The sequence below is a fragment of the Berghia stephanieae genome, chromosome 12, assembly GCF_034508935.2.
Source record: "Berghia stephanieae isolate SIO BIC M18660-M18661 chromosome 12, UCSD_Bste_1.3, whole genome shotgun sequence".
NCBI classification, from domain to species: Eukaryota; Metazoa; Mollusca; class Gastropoda; order Nudibranchia; family Aeolidiidae; genus Berghia; species Berghia stephanieae.
This window is the reverse complement of record NC_088371.1, coordinates 2,166,519-2,183,458: the sequence shown is the minus strand read 5'-3', so window position 1 is coordinate 2,183,458 and position 16,940 is coordinate 2,166,519. Positions and strand designations below refer to the sequence as shown.

Below are 16,940 nucleotides of genomic sequence, written 5' to 3'. Positions count from 1 at the left end.
TATAATACCAGTTTCGAACTGGGGGTCTCTTGTTATGAGTGAATAATTTCTGGCCAACTAAAACTAAAAACAGATATAATTTGGCCATGCACAGGAAAGCCGTCTCGTTATCAAATGCGTAGTAACATGTGTCAAGATTGACTTGTTATACTTTCTAATTGACTCGTGATGGACGATCTTGTCTTGACGATTTTCAATCATAATCATTATAATGTTGATGGGTCGGGTTGGGACGGATCATTGTCGGGACGGGCGGGACTCTATGTCGTGGGCAGAACGGTACAAAGTCGACAGAAGGGTACAACGGTGACGGGACGATACCAAGTTGACAGGACGATACCAAGTGACGGGACGATACCAAGTTGTCGACGGCACAAAGTAGATGGGACTGTGCATTCATTGTGGTCAGGACAGTACAAAGGTGACAGAATGGTACAAGGTAGACAGGACGATACAAAGTTGACGGGACGGCACAAAGTTGACGGGACGATACAAAGTTGACGGGACGATACAAAGTTGACGGGACGATACAACCAGCCGGCACAAAGTAGATGGGACTGTGCATTCATTGTTGTCAGGACAGTACAAAGTAGACCGGACGGTGCACAGTTGACGGGATTGGACACAGTTGACAAGACGATACAAGTACGAGACGCAGACTTGAAAAATTAACATCGTAGTTTTTAGGAGATAAAAATTGCAGTTGCTGTAATTAAACTTACAGATCATCAATTCACACTCCCAATGATTAAATAACACTTCAAACGTCCTTAAAATAATGTAGTCTAGCGCAGACCTGCCAAACTGAAATGTTAAAAAGTCGTACTTTCAAAGGGGAAAAAAGTGATAATTCACAATAAATAGCTTTAACTATAAAAAAAAGTTGCCATCACCATAATACACAAATACACCAAAGTCCTGAATATAGGATCTAAGGAACTAAATTTTACTTTTCAAAAAGTTTTATTGACTCAAAGAGGCGATGGGTGTGATGGCTGGGCACACCTTGTAACGCGTTTTAAGCACGTGTAATGGATATTGCTCTACATTAAGACTCGAGTATTTTTCAACGGTTCGGGTTTCATCGAGACAAGATTTTCGTGGATCTGCCCAGCCCTAAATTTGACCAAATTAACAGGTGATCTGTTGTAAATCTAATCATGTCAAAGATCAATCGAATCACATCGATCACCTTTTCATATTGGTAATCACTGGATATGGCGAAAAGTTGTTAATTACTTTGGTTGGTGGTTAGAAGGGATATTCGTTTACGTTAGTTTAATGGTAGTGGTTGTAGTGATCGAAGTGGTGGTGGTAGTGGTAGTGGTTGTAGTAGTAGTGGTGGTGGTAGTAATAGTAGTAGTAGTAGTAGTAGTAGTAGTAGTAGTAGTAGTAGTAGTAGTAGTAGTAGTAGTAGTAGTATTAGTAGTAGTAGTAGTAGTAGTAGTAGTAGTAGTAGTAGTAGTAGTAGTAGTAGTAGTAGTAGTTGTAGTAGTAATAGTAGTAGTAGTAGTAGTAGTAGTAGTAGTAGTAGTTGTAGTAGTAGTAGTAGTAGAAGTAGTAGTAGTAGTAGTAGTAGTAGTAGTAGTAGTAGTAGTAGTAGTAGTAGTAGTAGTAGTGTAGTAGTAGTAGTAGTAGTAGTAGAAGTAGTAGTAGTAGAAGTAGTAGTAGTAGTAGTAGTAGTAGTAGTAGTAGTAGTAGTAGTAGTAGTAGTAGTAGTAGTAGTAGTAGTAGTAGTAGTAGTAGTAGTAGTAGTAGTAGTAGAAGTATAAGGAGGAGGAGGAGAAGAAGGAGTAATAGGATGAGGAGAAGGAAGTCCCGGGTTTGTTTGTTTTTGTTGGGTTTTTGTGTGTTGGGGAGGGGGTTAGTGGTGGAGTAGAAGGAGGAAGAAGTAGAGAAAAGAAGGAAAAGAAGAAGAAGAAGAAGAAGAAGAAGAAGAAGAAGAAGAAGAAGAAGAAGAAGAAGAAGAAGAACAACAACAACAACAACAACAACAACAACAACAACAACAACAAGAACAAGAACAAGAACAAGAACAAGAAGATGAAGAAAATGAAGAACAAGAAGAAGAAGAAGAAGAAGAACAAGAAGAAGAAGAACAAGAAAAAGAAGAAGAAGAAGGAGGAGGAGGAGGAGGAGGAGGAGGAGGAGGAGAAGAAGAAACCCAAACACCAGCATTGAAATCAATCCCAATTGGTTTATTTCCCTGGCAGGCTGGGGTTGCTACATTTACAGGCGTCCCCACCCATCTGGACAGAGCACAGATAGTCACAGATCTGGTTGTAGTCAATCGTGGTGGAATCCTTGACCGTGGTGGTTGTGGTGGTTGTCGTGGTCGTCGTTGTCGGCATTGTGTCCAGCTTCTCTGGTAAGACATACGGGGAGAGAGAGTTAAAAGTTTGTTTTGATATCATCTTGAGCTTTAGGGCTTTTATACAGTGCAATGTGAACTAAATGTGCTCAAATCGCTTTATTAAAAACCCAAGCCAACAGCAACATATAGCATGAAGCATATTTATTTTTCATTTTTCAAATGAAATCGTACCATACCATATCATATCATATCGTATACCATGTCATGTAAACGGTTATTTACGACAAATGACCTTTGAATACCTTGTGTATTTGAATTTAGTCATGATTTTATCAGAATGGATTCATCTATTTATCAAGCAACACTTTCAACTTGTCCATAAAGTGAACATTTTTGTTCTTACTTATTGACACAATTACGTTGGTTTTTTGGATTGGTTTTTTTTTTTTTTTTTTTTTTTTTTTTCCTAATAGAAAATCCCATTTTGGTGGCAAGCCTCCTATAATTTTTCGATTATTTTTCAGTATTCATCCCAGAGAAATTGATATATAATGGGTTTTTTTTTTTCAAAACCACTCAATATTGTTGATTTTTTTTGTATCGTGTGTTACGAAAGCAACGTTTTCTCTCTGCCTCAGTGTGTACACCTGACACATTAAAAAGGTCATCAGTAATTCTAACGTTCCCGTGTGTAGTGACACATGTTTTAAGGTTTACCACGAAAAATACTCCAATAATAAGTCGTTATGATGATAAACAAAGGGGGAAAACTTAATCTTTTTCTCAGTTTACATCAGTTTAATAATAATACTTTTTTTAAAATTCTTTTATTCCTCCCATAGGGGAAATTTGTCTTTTATGACAAGGGAAGACTGGAATAACCCAGGCGTCCGCCGCAGTGCAGTGCCGCAAATTGAGCTTCGGCGAGGTGACTTGCTCAAGGCCACACAGCGCAGCAGCGTGTGATCGAACCCGATACTTTTAGGTAACGAAGAAAAGACTGTACCGCTGAGCCACTCTGTCCCCCTTTTTTTCTTAATACAAAAAACACCAACAATCTGGCAGAATTGCAGAAATATTTTTAAAAGGTTAAAAAAGTGTGAACAGAGCATCAAATTCGTCCAGAATTTTACATTTACAAATGCTATATCTACTATAATTTTGATGCTAGTTTTTTTGGGGTGTATTTTCCATTATTTAAACCAGAGAACCTGATGAGAGCGATATTTTCCTGAGCTTTTTTCAAGATAAATTATCATTGGAGTCGACGTGCATTTATTTTCAGGTCTGATAACCCAATTCCTTATGGGCTCATTGTTGTAATGGAAATCTCCAAAAATGACCCAAAATATTGTCCATTACAACAATGTTAAACTAGGCCTATAAGTGGGTTCGGATGTCTGATCTGCATATTGGTCAATTTGAGTATATTAGTGGAAATGTCACAAGAACGATCTTTTGGTTGGTACAGCCTCACAAAACAGTAAGTTGCCATGTGGAGTAAAGTGCATTCTCCAAGGACTCAACTATGAGCCGTCAAGGCTCGAACCCAGGACGTTCCGATCCGAAAGCGAGTGTCATACCACTAAACCACATAGCCGCACAATAGTAGCGATTCGTCCAGAATCACTAGTCAGGACTTGAACATCTGTAAAGTCGAATGTAAATGCTAGGTTGGTTTACTTAGAGCTGTGGACTCGAAAAAGTATTTTTTTTAAATAAATATATGAGCCATGAGCCTTAGGCGACGTGTACATATTTGAAGGTCTGATAACCAAACGCTATTATGGGCCGGTTTTAACACTGTTATAATGTACAATATTTTGTGTTGGTTTGAGAGTATTTGAATACTTTGAGAGTATTTTCGTTACAGCAATGAGACAATTTGGGTTATCAGACCTGAAAATATGTGCACGTTGGCCTTAGAGTTGTGAAGAAGAAGGAGTATTTACGTTCCGCAATGCAGTGACACATGTACTTCAGTAGCTGGGTGCCCTCACCCGTTTGGCCCTGTGGAGTGGAACACGCTGTTGTACAAAGTGGGTCACGCTTTAGAACGGCTACGTGGACGAGGCAGGCTAGGATGAGGAGACAGCTGGTTTTCGACATTCTGGTGGAGATAGATACAAGAAAGGGGAAAATGAGCTTTTATATAGCGCAATATCCACTAAACGTGCTCAAAGCGCTTTACAAGGGGTCCCTGACCAAAAGCAACACTTAACACATAGGACGGGGCATGACGCCTGTAAGAGAAGGTGAGTATAGAGCCTTTTCCAAGGACTCGACTATAATAATAATAATAATAATAATAATAATAATAATAATAAAAATAATAATAATAATAATGATAATAATAATAATAGATATTTATTGTCCATAAATATGGCAATTTGTCATTTAGTTACGCTTGTTATAACGTTATATGATAATTATAACATTGAACAGATATTTCACTCCTACATATTCTCTCTCTCTCTCTGTCTCTCAGTGTCTCTCTCTCTCTCTCTCTCTCTCTCTCTCTCTCTCTCTCTCTCTCTCTTCCTCTCTCTAGTTTTCCTCCCTACTTGAAATGTTCTCAATTTCCTTAGGATATATAATCTCTTTGGGCAAATTTCTTAGATATTATATTAATATGTTGAGAGAAATTGAGGGAACTATCAATGGTTATTCCTAAATATTTAAAATAGTCAACTATCTCAACATCATCTTTCCCGATCGTCACACACTTTAAGTCGTTTTTATTTTTTACACCAAACACCTGTTCTTTTGTTTTTTTTCAACATGTAATTCAAGCTGATTTTGTTTACACCAATCGGTGAATATATTAATTTGTTTGAAATAATTCTTTTCGGTAACTTTATCTTTTAATAAGCCAAGAATAGCAGTATCATCTGCATATTTCACTGTAAAACAATTTTCAAAGGATGGTCTGCTGTCGTTGGTGTATAAGATGTACAGGATTGGGGAACTCACACAGCCTTGGGGACATCCGTCCGACAACGTTCTTTTGTTGGAGATATGTTCACCCAATTTTACACATTGCGTCTATGGGTCAGAAAATCAGCCGAGCGAAGCTCGAATTCAGGACCTTCCGATCTGAAAGCGAGTGTCGTATCACAAGACCACATAGCCGCACAAGAAAGTACTGGTGACTGTATAACATAGGAAGTTGGTGTAATATGGTCATATACGACGCCACCATAACAATCTACAGAAGCCAATACTGGGTGGGGTTCCCGACCTCCCATAGTGGGCAGGCAGGCACTGGCTGTGTCTTCTATCCCGTTCTATCTGTTTCCCAATTGCTTTCTATCTTTTTCTTGGAATAAGATTACTTAGTTTTGTCGTGACCCTGGCCGGAGTCCTTAGCTGGGAGGGAACCAGTTGAATGTATGGTTATAGTTTTGGGAGATGATATTTTTTTCCTTGTAAATCATCTCGCTGTTATGTACTGTTCTTTATTTATTTTTAATATATGATTTGTAAACATATGAGTGTATTCCTCTTAGTGGGATCCTGTGTTGGTGTCTGGGTGAGACTTTTAGTTGATCTCAAATTAAGTACACCGATAGTGTGCTCTTGGAATCTACATCTGTTCCCGAGTTGAACCAATTCCCCTTTTGTCTTACTTTTTCCTCGAGTCCTTTTGATTATTGAGAGTATGCGGTTAGACTAAGGGAGTTAATTTTTTGACATTTTACACGGTTTAGTCCCTTGATTGAAGCATAGATTTCCTCAAAATGGCGACCAATCCTTTTAAAACAATGGACACTGCATCGAAAAAAAAGCTACTAAGAAAGAATTAAATACGTGAAAAACATTGATCCATACGACATAAAATCGGAAAACTGGACAAAGACTTATCAAGACTTATCCTCAAATCACGTACCATCATATCTATCTATCTATCTATCTATCTATCTATCTATCTATCTATCTATCTATCTATTTATCTATCTATCTATCTATCTATTATCATTATTATTATTATTATTATTATTATTATTATTATTATTATTATTATTATTATATATATTATTATTATTATTATTATTATTATTATTTATTATTATTATTATATTATTATTATTATTATTATTATTATATTATTATTATTATTATTATTATTATTAATTATTATTATTATTATTATTATTATTAATTATTATTATTATTATTATTTATTATTATTATTATTATTATTATTATTATTATTATTATTATTATTATTATATTTATTATTATTATTATTATTATTATTATTATATTATTATTATTATATTATTATTATTATTATTATATTATTATTATTATTTATTATTTATTATTATTATTATTATTATTATTATTATTATTATTATTATTATTTTATTATTATATTTTTTTATATTATTATTATTATTATTTATATTATTATTATTATTATTTTATTATTATTATTATTATTATTATTATTATTATTATTTTTATTATTATTATTATTATTATTATTATTTTATTTATTATTATTATTTATTATTATTTATTATTATTATTATTATTATATTATTAATTATTATTCTTATCTATCTATTATTTTATTTTTCTATTTCTATTCATTTATTATATTATTATTTATTATTTTTTTATTCTTATTTTTTTTTCATCTATCTTCTTCTTCATTATTTATATCATCATCATCATCATCATATCATCTATCATTATTTATGTGACCTCCGCCCGAACGGGGGGGGGGGAGAGAGCGAGAGAGAGAGGAGAGAGAGAGAGAGAGAGAGAGAGAGAGAGAGAGAGAGAGAGAGAGAGAGAGACTGCTTGTATGTGCATTGTAGAGGGCGGGAGCTAAATAGAATAAAGATATAAATATGTGTGTGTGTGTGTGTGTGTGTGTGTGTGTGTGTGTTTGTATGTGTGAAAGAAACACGAGGGAGACAAAGAGAGCGAGCGAGACTGGTAGATAAAGAAAGGGGGAAAAGGAGAGAGGGGGTGGAGCAAAGAATAGGTAGGGATGGTATAAGAAAGCCCTTCGGTTCAAAAGAAGTCAAAGTCAATCAATGGGAAACATATTGACCAATAAAATCGCAATTTAAAAAATGGGACTGGTCAAATCATTTGTTGCATTGTTTCCATTTTGAGTCAGATGACAGCTTGAAGAGGAGGGGGTGGGGCTTAATTTGTAATGACTTACATGAAATCATATAATTGAATCTTTTTGTTTGAGCTGCAACCTCGAGTTATTTAGGACCTGCCACTCGTTATCACAACCCTTGTGGTCAATTGTCATCTATTAAACTCTCCTCCCCTTTTTCTTTGGGTTCACTCACATTGTTTATTGTCTTAAAAGACCCAAGCCTCCCTCCCACTCCCAATGAATACACGATAAAACGAACCTCTCTCTCTCTCTCTGCTCTCTCTCTCTCTCTCTTCTCTCTCTCTCTCTCCCTGTCTCTCTCTCTTCTCTCTCTTATTTATTTATTTATTTATTTATTTATTTAATTTTAAAAATATATATCTCTCTCCATCCATCTCTCGCTCTCTGTTTGTTACTGACTCTCTCTCTCTCTCTCTGTCTCTCTCTCTCTCTCTTTTTCTCTCTCTCTGTTTCTCTCTCTCTCTCTTTCTGCCTGTCTGTTTCTTTCTCTCTCTCTCTCTCTCTCTCTCTCTCTCTCTCTCTCTCTCTCTCTCTCTCTCTCTCTCTCTCTCTCATGTTAACAACTACGCGATAGAAAGTTACAGTGCTCTTAGTGCAAGGGAAGTAACCGTGGATGGTAAATACGTGACGTCATCGGCATACTCTCAATACATCTAGAATGTTTTTACTATCCAATTTTCTTACTTTTTACTGGCGCTGATATGACCTCAATGTGTTGCAAGACCTATAAAACCCTTAAAAACAAACAAAAACAGAAGCCAATAGAAAGTATGCGCCAGGCTAAGAAGCTCACAACATTGTCATTCGGAAGTATAACGGACCAACACACAAAAGTATGTGTAACCTTGAACGTATATAGTCTGGTTAATACAGTTTAGTGAAAATGACCCATAAACATGGATGGCAAAAACAATAACATAGACCTGCGTGACGTCAACTTCATACTATCTATTCTTCTTCTTCTTCTTCTTTCAGCTTATCCCGCAGTTTGCAGGGTTGCCATTATGAATGCCACATCGCCATGCTATCTATACTTGAAGGTAAGATTACTGGAAAAAGAGTGAGAGGGAGACAACGAAACAGTTGGTTGGGAAATATAAAAGACATGACTAGGAACATGATGAAGGACTGCTCGGTAATGGCGCTAGAATTGTGGAAGACCATGACATCAACCTCTATGAGCAGAAACTCCGGTAAAGGTTAAGATAAGGTAGATATATAAGAAGTGACCTGAACTCTCGAAACGGTATTAGGTCGAGTTGGTTTAAGAAAGGATAAGATAAGGTAATGCACGATTTTCGTACTCTTACTTTTTGGACGTGTTCCCAACCATTGCAGGAGCTTGCGAATGTTCCCAATCGCTGCACGAGCTTGCAAGTGTTCCCAATCGCTGCACGAGCTTGCGAGTGTTCCCAATCGCTGCACGAGCTTGCGAGTGTTCCCAATCGCTGCACGAGCTTGCAAGTGTTCCCAATCGCTGCACGAGCTTGCGAGTGTTCCCAATCGCTGCACGAGCTTGCAAGTGTTCCCAATCACTGCACGAGCTTGCAAGTGTTCCCAATCGCTGCACGAGCTTGCGAGTGTAAGAAATCTTTTATTCTACCCCACAAATTGATTCTGATTTCGTCATTTCTGAATAAATGAAATGTCCAAAAACACTTACATGATACTTCTTTTCTTTTTTTTAAATCTAATTTTGGTGAAATTTTATGCTTGATAATCTGACGTCATAAATTGTTATTGAAAAATTTTGCTGCTTGACGTACAAAGGAAAAATAACGATAAGTATTGAATTGTAAGCTTTAATGTATAAGACGAAGACAGATACTGTGGACGTTTTGGGTTTCCCCTTTATCAACAAAACACGATGAATAAAACACTAAGGACGAATGAGAGATGTATGAATGGCGTAGTTAAGGTGAATAAACAAAAACAATGACAGGACAGAATTGTGACATCGTTGTTTTTTTTTTATGTATTCACCTTCACTAAGCCATTCGCACATATCTCATTTAATTTTGTCCTTAGTGTTTTATTCATCCTGTTTTGTTGAAAAAGGGGAAACCCGAAACGTCCACAGTATCTGTCTCGTCTAATAAATTGAAGCTTCCAATGGGAGCGATCTATATTCATGTTTTCGTCCAACCAAGTCATCAATCACATGATTTGTTACTGTCCAACGATTGGATATTTCTTAACAAATGTAAACACGCTGCTTTGTTTACAAAAGTTATAAACATACCCATGTGTCAAGCTGAACAATATGACTAATCGTGATGATAGAGATTTAGAAATCTGTGAACATTTTTCAATATGTGGGTCACTTTGAGCACATTTTGCAATGTGACCAATGACCTCGATAACATGGAAAGTTAATATAGATCATGCATATTCAACACTTATATCTAGTTTTTTTTTTTGTTTTTTTTTTTTTTGTTTTTTTTTTTTTTGTTTTGTTTTTTTTGTTTTTTCAAATTGTTATTGTAAACTTGATGTCATTCTCCGTTACTATCTATCTACGGGGAGTAGTAGATTAGGATATAAATAGAATGAAGATGACGTCACTCAGGTAATTGTTATTGTGTTTTTTGTTGTTTTGTTTTTTTTTTTTTTTGTTTTGTTTTTTTTTGCCATCCGCGTATAGATAGAATGCGCTTGGCCAAGGAGTTCACAACATTGCCATCCGGAAGTATAACGGACCAACACACAAACTCTGTGTAACCATGAACTTTTATAGTCTGGTTAATACAGTTTAGTGAGAACAACTCACAAACGCGGATGGCAAAAACAATAACAAAGGCCTGAGTGACGTCATCTGCATACTATCTATACGAGTAATTCTCACTAAACTGTATTAACCAGACGTTCAAGGTTACACATAGTTTTGTGTGTTGGTCCGTTATACTTCCGGATGGCAATGTTGTGAGCTTCTTAGCCAAGCGCATACTATGATTTAACGTGACTGGGGATCGAACCTGGGACATCCTGGACTGCTGAAAATTGAATTTATAGTCAAAATGTAATATGACATTGGAGTTAATTTGGTTTAGTTTGTGTGAGATATATATATATATATATATATATATATATATATATATATATATATATATATATATATATATATAGAGAGAGAGAGAGAGAGAGAGAGAGAGAGAGAGAGAGAGAACCTATAGCGGTCAGACTATAGATAGAACGAAGTTAACGTCACTCTGGTCTTTGTTATTGTCTTTTTGCCATCCACGTTTATGAGTGATTCTCACTAAAGGGTATCAATCGGACTATAAACGTTCAATGTTACACATAGTTTTGTGTATTGGTACGTTATAGCCGACTGGCCGATGTTGTGAGTATTTTACCTAAACGCATAGCATGGGTACTATTTCTTAGATTTCCAACACCAAAAGGTTCAAGTTCCACTATGACATGGTAATCCAATTACTGTGTGAACTATAATGTTATAATTGCAGTGTTCAGATAAGGCGTTTATGATTACAATTGGAAACGATTAAATCTAAAAATAGCTCAAACTAAAAAGGTCAATTATAGAAAGAAAAAAAAATCGAACTTTTATATTACAAAAACTGAAGTGAGTAGGAAAGTACCAGAAGACAATAGAGAACAACAATGGGGGCTCGAACCCGCGACCTTACTGGCACGACAACTCCACCTGTCCGGAGAGAGCGTGACTCTACCGTATGAGCTATCCACGATTCAAAAAAATAAAAGTGGTTTCAAACACCAGGTCGCCCCGACTTCTTGAGGTCACGGGTTCAACACACACACAAACGCCGTGAAACCGCAATATCCACTCAACGTGCTCAAAGTGCTTTATCAGGGGTCCCTAGTCAACAGTAACACTTATATGTAAGACGAGACATGACAACTGTTAAGCGATAATATTAATCTTTAAAAAAGATATGACGCTGTTAACGGCCAGGGTATTCATTTTACACCTGAGTACGGTGAAAGAATGTGAGTAAAGAGACTTTTCTAAGGCCCCAACTTTGCGCAGTCCAGAGTATGAATGGAACCCAGGACCTTCCCATCCGAAGAGGGTTGTCATACCACAAAACGACCACATGGCCGCACAAACCAATACGATCCAAGAAATCATCTTATGAACTAAATCCAAATCTTATATAATTTAGCTTCTAAATAATTCTGGCTTAAAACCGATTTCTTCTTCTTCTAGTTCTTCTTCTTCTTCTTCTTCTTCTTCTTCTTCTTCTTCTTCTTCTTCTTCTTCTTCTTCTTCTTCTTCTTCTTCTTCTTATTATTATTATTATTATTATTATTATTATTATTATTATTATTATTATTATTATTATTATTATTATTATTATTATTATTATTATTATTATTATTATTATTATTATTATTATTTTATTATTATTATTATTAGTAGTAGTAGTAGTAGTAGTAGTAGTAGTAGTAGTAGTAGTAGTAGTAGTAGTAGTAGTAGTAGTAGTAGTAGTAGTAGTAGTACTATTATTATTATTATTATTATTATTATTATTATTATTATTATTATTATTATTATTATTATTGTTTCGTTTATAGATAGTATGCGCTTGGCTAAGAAGCTCACAGCATTGCCATCCGGAAGTAAAACGGACCAACACACAAAACTACGTGTAACATTGAACGCTTATAGTCAGGTAGATACAGTTTAGTGAGAATTACTCATGAACACGGATGGCAAAAAAACAATAACAAAGACCTGAGTGACGTCAACCTCGTTCTATCTATACGTTAACCTGTGACCCAGAGTGTCGATTGTGCAGCTATGCGGTCTAGTGCTAAGACACTCGCTTTCGGATCAGAAGGTCCTGGGCTGGGTTCGAACCTCACTCATCGCATAGTTGGGTCCTTGGAAAAGAAACTTTACTCACATTCTGTCACCGTACCCGGGTGTAAAATGAGTACCTGGCCGTTAACAATGTTGTCTTTTGTCGGAAACAAAATTAATATCGCCTAACAGGCGTACATTATGTCTTGTGTTTTATGTTAGGGTTTGCTGTTGGTCATTGACGCTTTGTAAACCGCTTTGAGCACGTTTAGTTGATATTGCGCTATATAAAAGCTTTTTTAATCTCGTGTTCCGTTAGAATGAACCTGAGAAGGGAAATCGTGCTCAAGTTCGAAATGGTCATTAAGTAAGATAAGGAAACTAGAGTTGTGTTGTTTTTGGGTGGGGGGTGGTGTCGTGTGTGTGTGTGTGTGTGTGTGTGTGTGTGTGTGTGAATGTGGTTTGTTATTTCTTTTATCTGTTTTTTTTTTCTTTCTGTTTTATACTGTTATGTCGTGATGTTTTGTTTTTTGTTTGTTTTTGGTTTGGTATTTGTTTGTGTGTGTGTGGGGGGGGGGGGGGGGGGGGGGGGGGGGGTAGGGGTTTGTGTTTTTGTTTTGTTTGTTTCTTGTTTTCGGTTTGTTTGCTTGTTATTTGTTTTTTTTTTTTTTTTTGTTTTTTTTTTCTGTTTGTTTCTTATTGTTTGTTTTTGTTTGTTTTTGGGGTTTTTTGTTTATCCCGTTTTTCTACAACAAAAAACAGACTATAGAAATTGCTAGCTTTCCTATGGATAGGACGCTAGTCTATCGGAAATTACTTTCCACCAGATAAATAGACACAGCTACCCATTCACTGCTTGGTGGACAGGCAGGGGTGTCAGAAAAAATTCTCGACTGTAAACCAGGATCGACCCTGGGTCCTTTGAGTGTGAAGCGAGAGCTCTACCAATCGAGTTAACATGACCTTCAGCGTCTAAATAAAAATTGAGCTTTTATATAGCGCAATATCCACTAAATGTGCTCAAAGCGCTTTACAAGGGGTCCCTGGCCAACCGCAACATTTAACATTAAGGACGGGACATGACGCCTTTTTAGGACAGAGACAACGGACAACACGTAAACGGCCAGGTACTCATTTTACACCTGAGTACGGTGAGAGAATGTGGGTAAAGAGTCTTTTCCAAGGACTCAACTATGCGCCAGGACCTTCCGATCCGAAAGCGAGTATCATACCACTAGACTACATAGCCGCACAAATCACATAAAAAGCAATCAAAACAAAGTATCTATGATTTGACCAATTCTTACTTGCAATGTTATAAGATTTTCCAGATGGCGCTATGCTACATTCACACTGCACAAAACTTGGAATGAAACTGACTTGATCCTAGAGAGATAAGACTGGCCTTAGACAGTCACGTGTGATTGAAGAACTGTCGTCTGTGTCAACAATAACACACTTTCAATTCATGCAGTGGCGTATTCTGTATGATGTGCTCTTCTTTCTTGGTTTCCTTACGTGAATTACCCCTTATATACATTTTCAAGGTTTCTCTATAGTGCCAGAAGAACGCTGTTAAGCGCATTGAGCATGGTCAATCAATTAAATTGTACTATATAGGTGATATTTCAGAACCCTGTCCACCCAGCAGTGATTGGGTAGCTGGGTCTGTTAGATACAGTGGAAAGAACTTTGCTATAGACAAACGTGCTATCCAAAGGGTATCACGCAATTTTTGTTGTCCGTTTCATGCAACAGAAAGGGATAACTAGGGCTTTATGAGCCAAATGGCTCTGAAGGACTATTAATATCGATAATCGTATCCATGTATTCATTCACATCAGAGAAGCAGCCGAAACTCCGTAGTTGGACGACTTTACAGAGCAATATGAGTAGAAAATAGATGGCTGTTGGTGTCACTCAATAAAATCGCCTTTTTTTAAAAGATAAAACTTTGGCTAAAAAAAAGTTTGTTTCATTTTATTACGATCAATGTGCACATATAAACAGGTCTGATAACCGAACCTCAATTTTCGGCTGGAAATAACATTGTTGTCTTGGACAAAATGTGTTGCATCAGTTTGAGAGGATGTCCATTACAACAGTGGGCCCCATCACAATTTGGGTTATCAGATCTGCGGATAAGTTCAAGTCAAAATCGGTCCATGAAAATGATTTTCATCTTAGCAAGAATTGTTCAACCCCAGAATACAACGATGTCTTTAATAGGAAACAAAAGTGTGACGTCAAAACATTGGTTGGTTCCAGAGGATTGGATACATAAATTGTGCAGCTGATCTTCTGGTTTCAAAGTGGTGACATCTTATTTTCTAGTCCAAATAAATGATGGTTAACAGCACGCTTATTACATCAGTGGGGACTTGCCACCTGTGCAACATGTACTCGTTGTGGTAACGAGCCCGAACCCGCAGAGCATCTAGTTGAACGATGTGCTGTAACGAAGCTGTAACGAAACTTCCGGGTGGGTTTGCGACGGTGCACGAGTGCGGTACGGAATTTGCAGATTGGGTCGATCGTCATAACATAGTAGTGTGAGCAACATTAGAAGCTGCAGCACACGGTTATGCATTGTCCGAAGGACTGGTTACACAATCTCAGGGAGTTCAAATTCGGACAAATAATGTACAAGGGGCGTGGTTATTTTCCCTTCCACAAAGTGTCAATTGAGATTTCGACGGGGGCCTTTTCCATAATTTCTTCTGCCCGTCGCCGCCACTGAACACGAGTATCATCATATCTACTATATTCATTCTCATCACCGTTGTCATTGTTGTGGTTGTGGTTGAGATTGGCTTGTGGTGGAGATCTAATCCGTTCTTCAACATAATTTTAAAAGGTCACTTTTGCTTCTTTAACCTCTTACAGGCAAAGTTCGACTTGAATCTAACAGGCCATTATAAAAAAGAAAAAATTATTTTTATTCGTAGTAAGCGAAATTCTTAGGCATCGTAGTCTGTAACTAAGTTGGGTTTTTTTTAATAAATGCAATGAATTAAGACAGCTGAGTGGATAAGGCATTGCATGCACTTCTATACTAGGAAGACCTGGGTTCGGACCCCGCTCTCGGAACCTTGAATTTTTCTTGAGCAAGAAAACTAGTTTTACTCATTTTACTCAGTTCACAGCGCTGCATAGTGGCCTCATACTATTAAACCAACGAAAATCTCGAAATGAATTGAGATAACCAAGGTGTAAGCCGTAGTGCAGCGCCGCGATCTTAGAAAGATTATGGGCTATATTTCTTGTGCAATAAATATTTAATGTCTCGACAATGGGGTCCGAATCTCATTAAAAAGGAGAAGATGACAATGGTTGGGGCATGTCTATCGCCGACCTGATAAAACACTGATACGTAAGGCTCTGCGATGGACACCCCAAGGAATGAGGAAGTTCGGCCGCCCCAAGGAGACTTGGAGACGTACCGTAGAGAGGGACCTAAAGCAGAGAGGTCTGTCTGTTACTCGAGATGGCCCCAAGAATAGTTGCTGACAGGACCAGGTGGAGATTCCTTGCATCGCCCCAAGTGCCAGCAATCCCGGAGAGGATTGAGTGAGTTTGTGAATGGGGTCCGAACGCAGGTCTTCAGATTACACCTTATCGACTCAACCATCTAGCCCCTTTACCGTTAACACAAACAGAGCAGTTAGTAAGAGATTTCGATCCAGGCTTTGTAAAGACTGTGTTCCAACGCTGTAAATTTTCTCTTGTTAATGGGAAAAATTGTGATTTCAAAGAATCAGAGACGGGGAAAAAATCATAAACTCAACTGCACTTGGGATTGGCGACATTCTGCTTGTTTGTGGAGCAAGCGCCCTACCCACTGGGCCACCGAGACCACCATCATTTCGGCGAGATGATTTGACAAAATCACACACACACACATACACATACACACACACACACACACACACACACACACACACACCATGACTTAGTATTAGCATGATTACATGGCTATCATCTCCATTGACGCAAATGTGACGTCATTGTGTAACGGTGCAATGTGTTGCAGAAAAGCCAACACGGACGAAAATTGAATGCTGAAGAGACAAGGTTGCTGGTAGAGGCTAAATCAGCCTTCACAAAAAACTGATTAAATGATTTAATCCATGAGTGGGTGGTATTTGTGATCCCATAGTGACCAGTCTTGTACAAGAGGCCTTGGTGGTGTTTTTTGTCAAATGCTTTGTTGAAATCCAGCAGAGTTAATGATCATCTCAACTCGTTTTTTTTCCAAACCCCATCCGAATATGGAATTCTCTGCCTGAAAATATTACAACAATAAATGGCCAAATTGAATTTGACAGAAAAAATTGAAAAAAAAATCAAAATAAAAGCCCAGGCACGTCCATCTGTTTTCATCATACACACAGTCGCCATTATCTTCGATGCACGGAGTTGTGACTTAATGACAAGACAAGACACATTTCTGGGACATGTGTGGAGAAGAGACGGAATAGAAAAGTTGGAAAAGTGAGTGGAGCAGGCACTTATGTTGGTAACAACAAGATATGAAGTGAGTAGAAAATTTTTATTCTCTATTGTCTTCTGGCACGTTTCTACTCACTTCATATCTTGTTGTTACCAACATAAGTGCCTGCTCCACTCACTTTTCTGAATTAAAAATTCACCCCATACACCGGAGCATACTCAATGTCTCAATCGTT

At 37.2% G+C, this 16,940-nt stretch overlaps 1 protein-coding gene across 1 annotated transcript; it reads right to left on the bottom strand.

The window, feature by feature from the left end:
* Nucleotides 1-2,177: 2,177 nt before the first annotated feature.
* Nucleotides 2,178-13,759, bottom strand: LOC144957925 (uncharacterized). Its single transcript, XM_078889482.1, has 3 exons — nucleotides 13,560-13,759; nucleotides 4,267-4,424; nucleotides 2,178-2,365 (listed from the first exon to the last, which is right to left on the bottom strand). The coding sequence occupies exons 2-3, from the start codon at nucleotides 4,421-4,423 to the stop codon at nucleotides 2,199-2,201; spliced, it is 324 nt and encodes a 107-aa protein (XP_078745608.1). The 5' UTR covers nucleotide 4,424; nucleotides 13,560-13,759; the 3' UTR covers nucleotides 2,178-2,198.
* Nucleotides 13,760-16,940: the final 3,181 nt, after the last annotated feature.

Bases quoted from the DNA above. Each gene is read 5' to 3' on its own strand.
- LOC144957925 (XM_078889482.1), bottom strand. From the start codon at position 4,423: ATGTCGAAAACCAGCTGTCTCCTCATCCTAGCCTGCCTCGTCCACGTA. The intron at 2,366-4,266 runs GTAAATACTCCT...ATGTCTTACCAG, and splicing joins GTGTCACTGCATTGCGGAAC to AGAAGCTGGACACAATGCCG.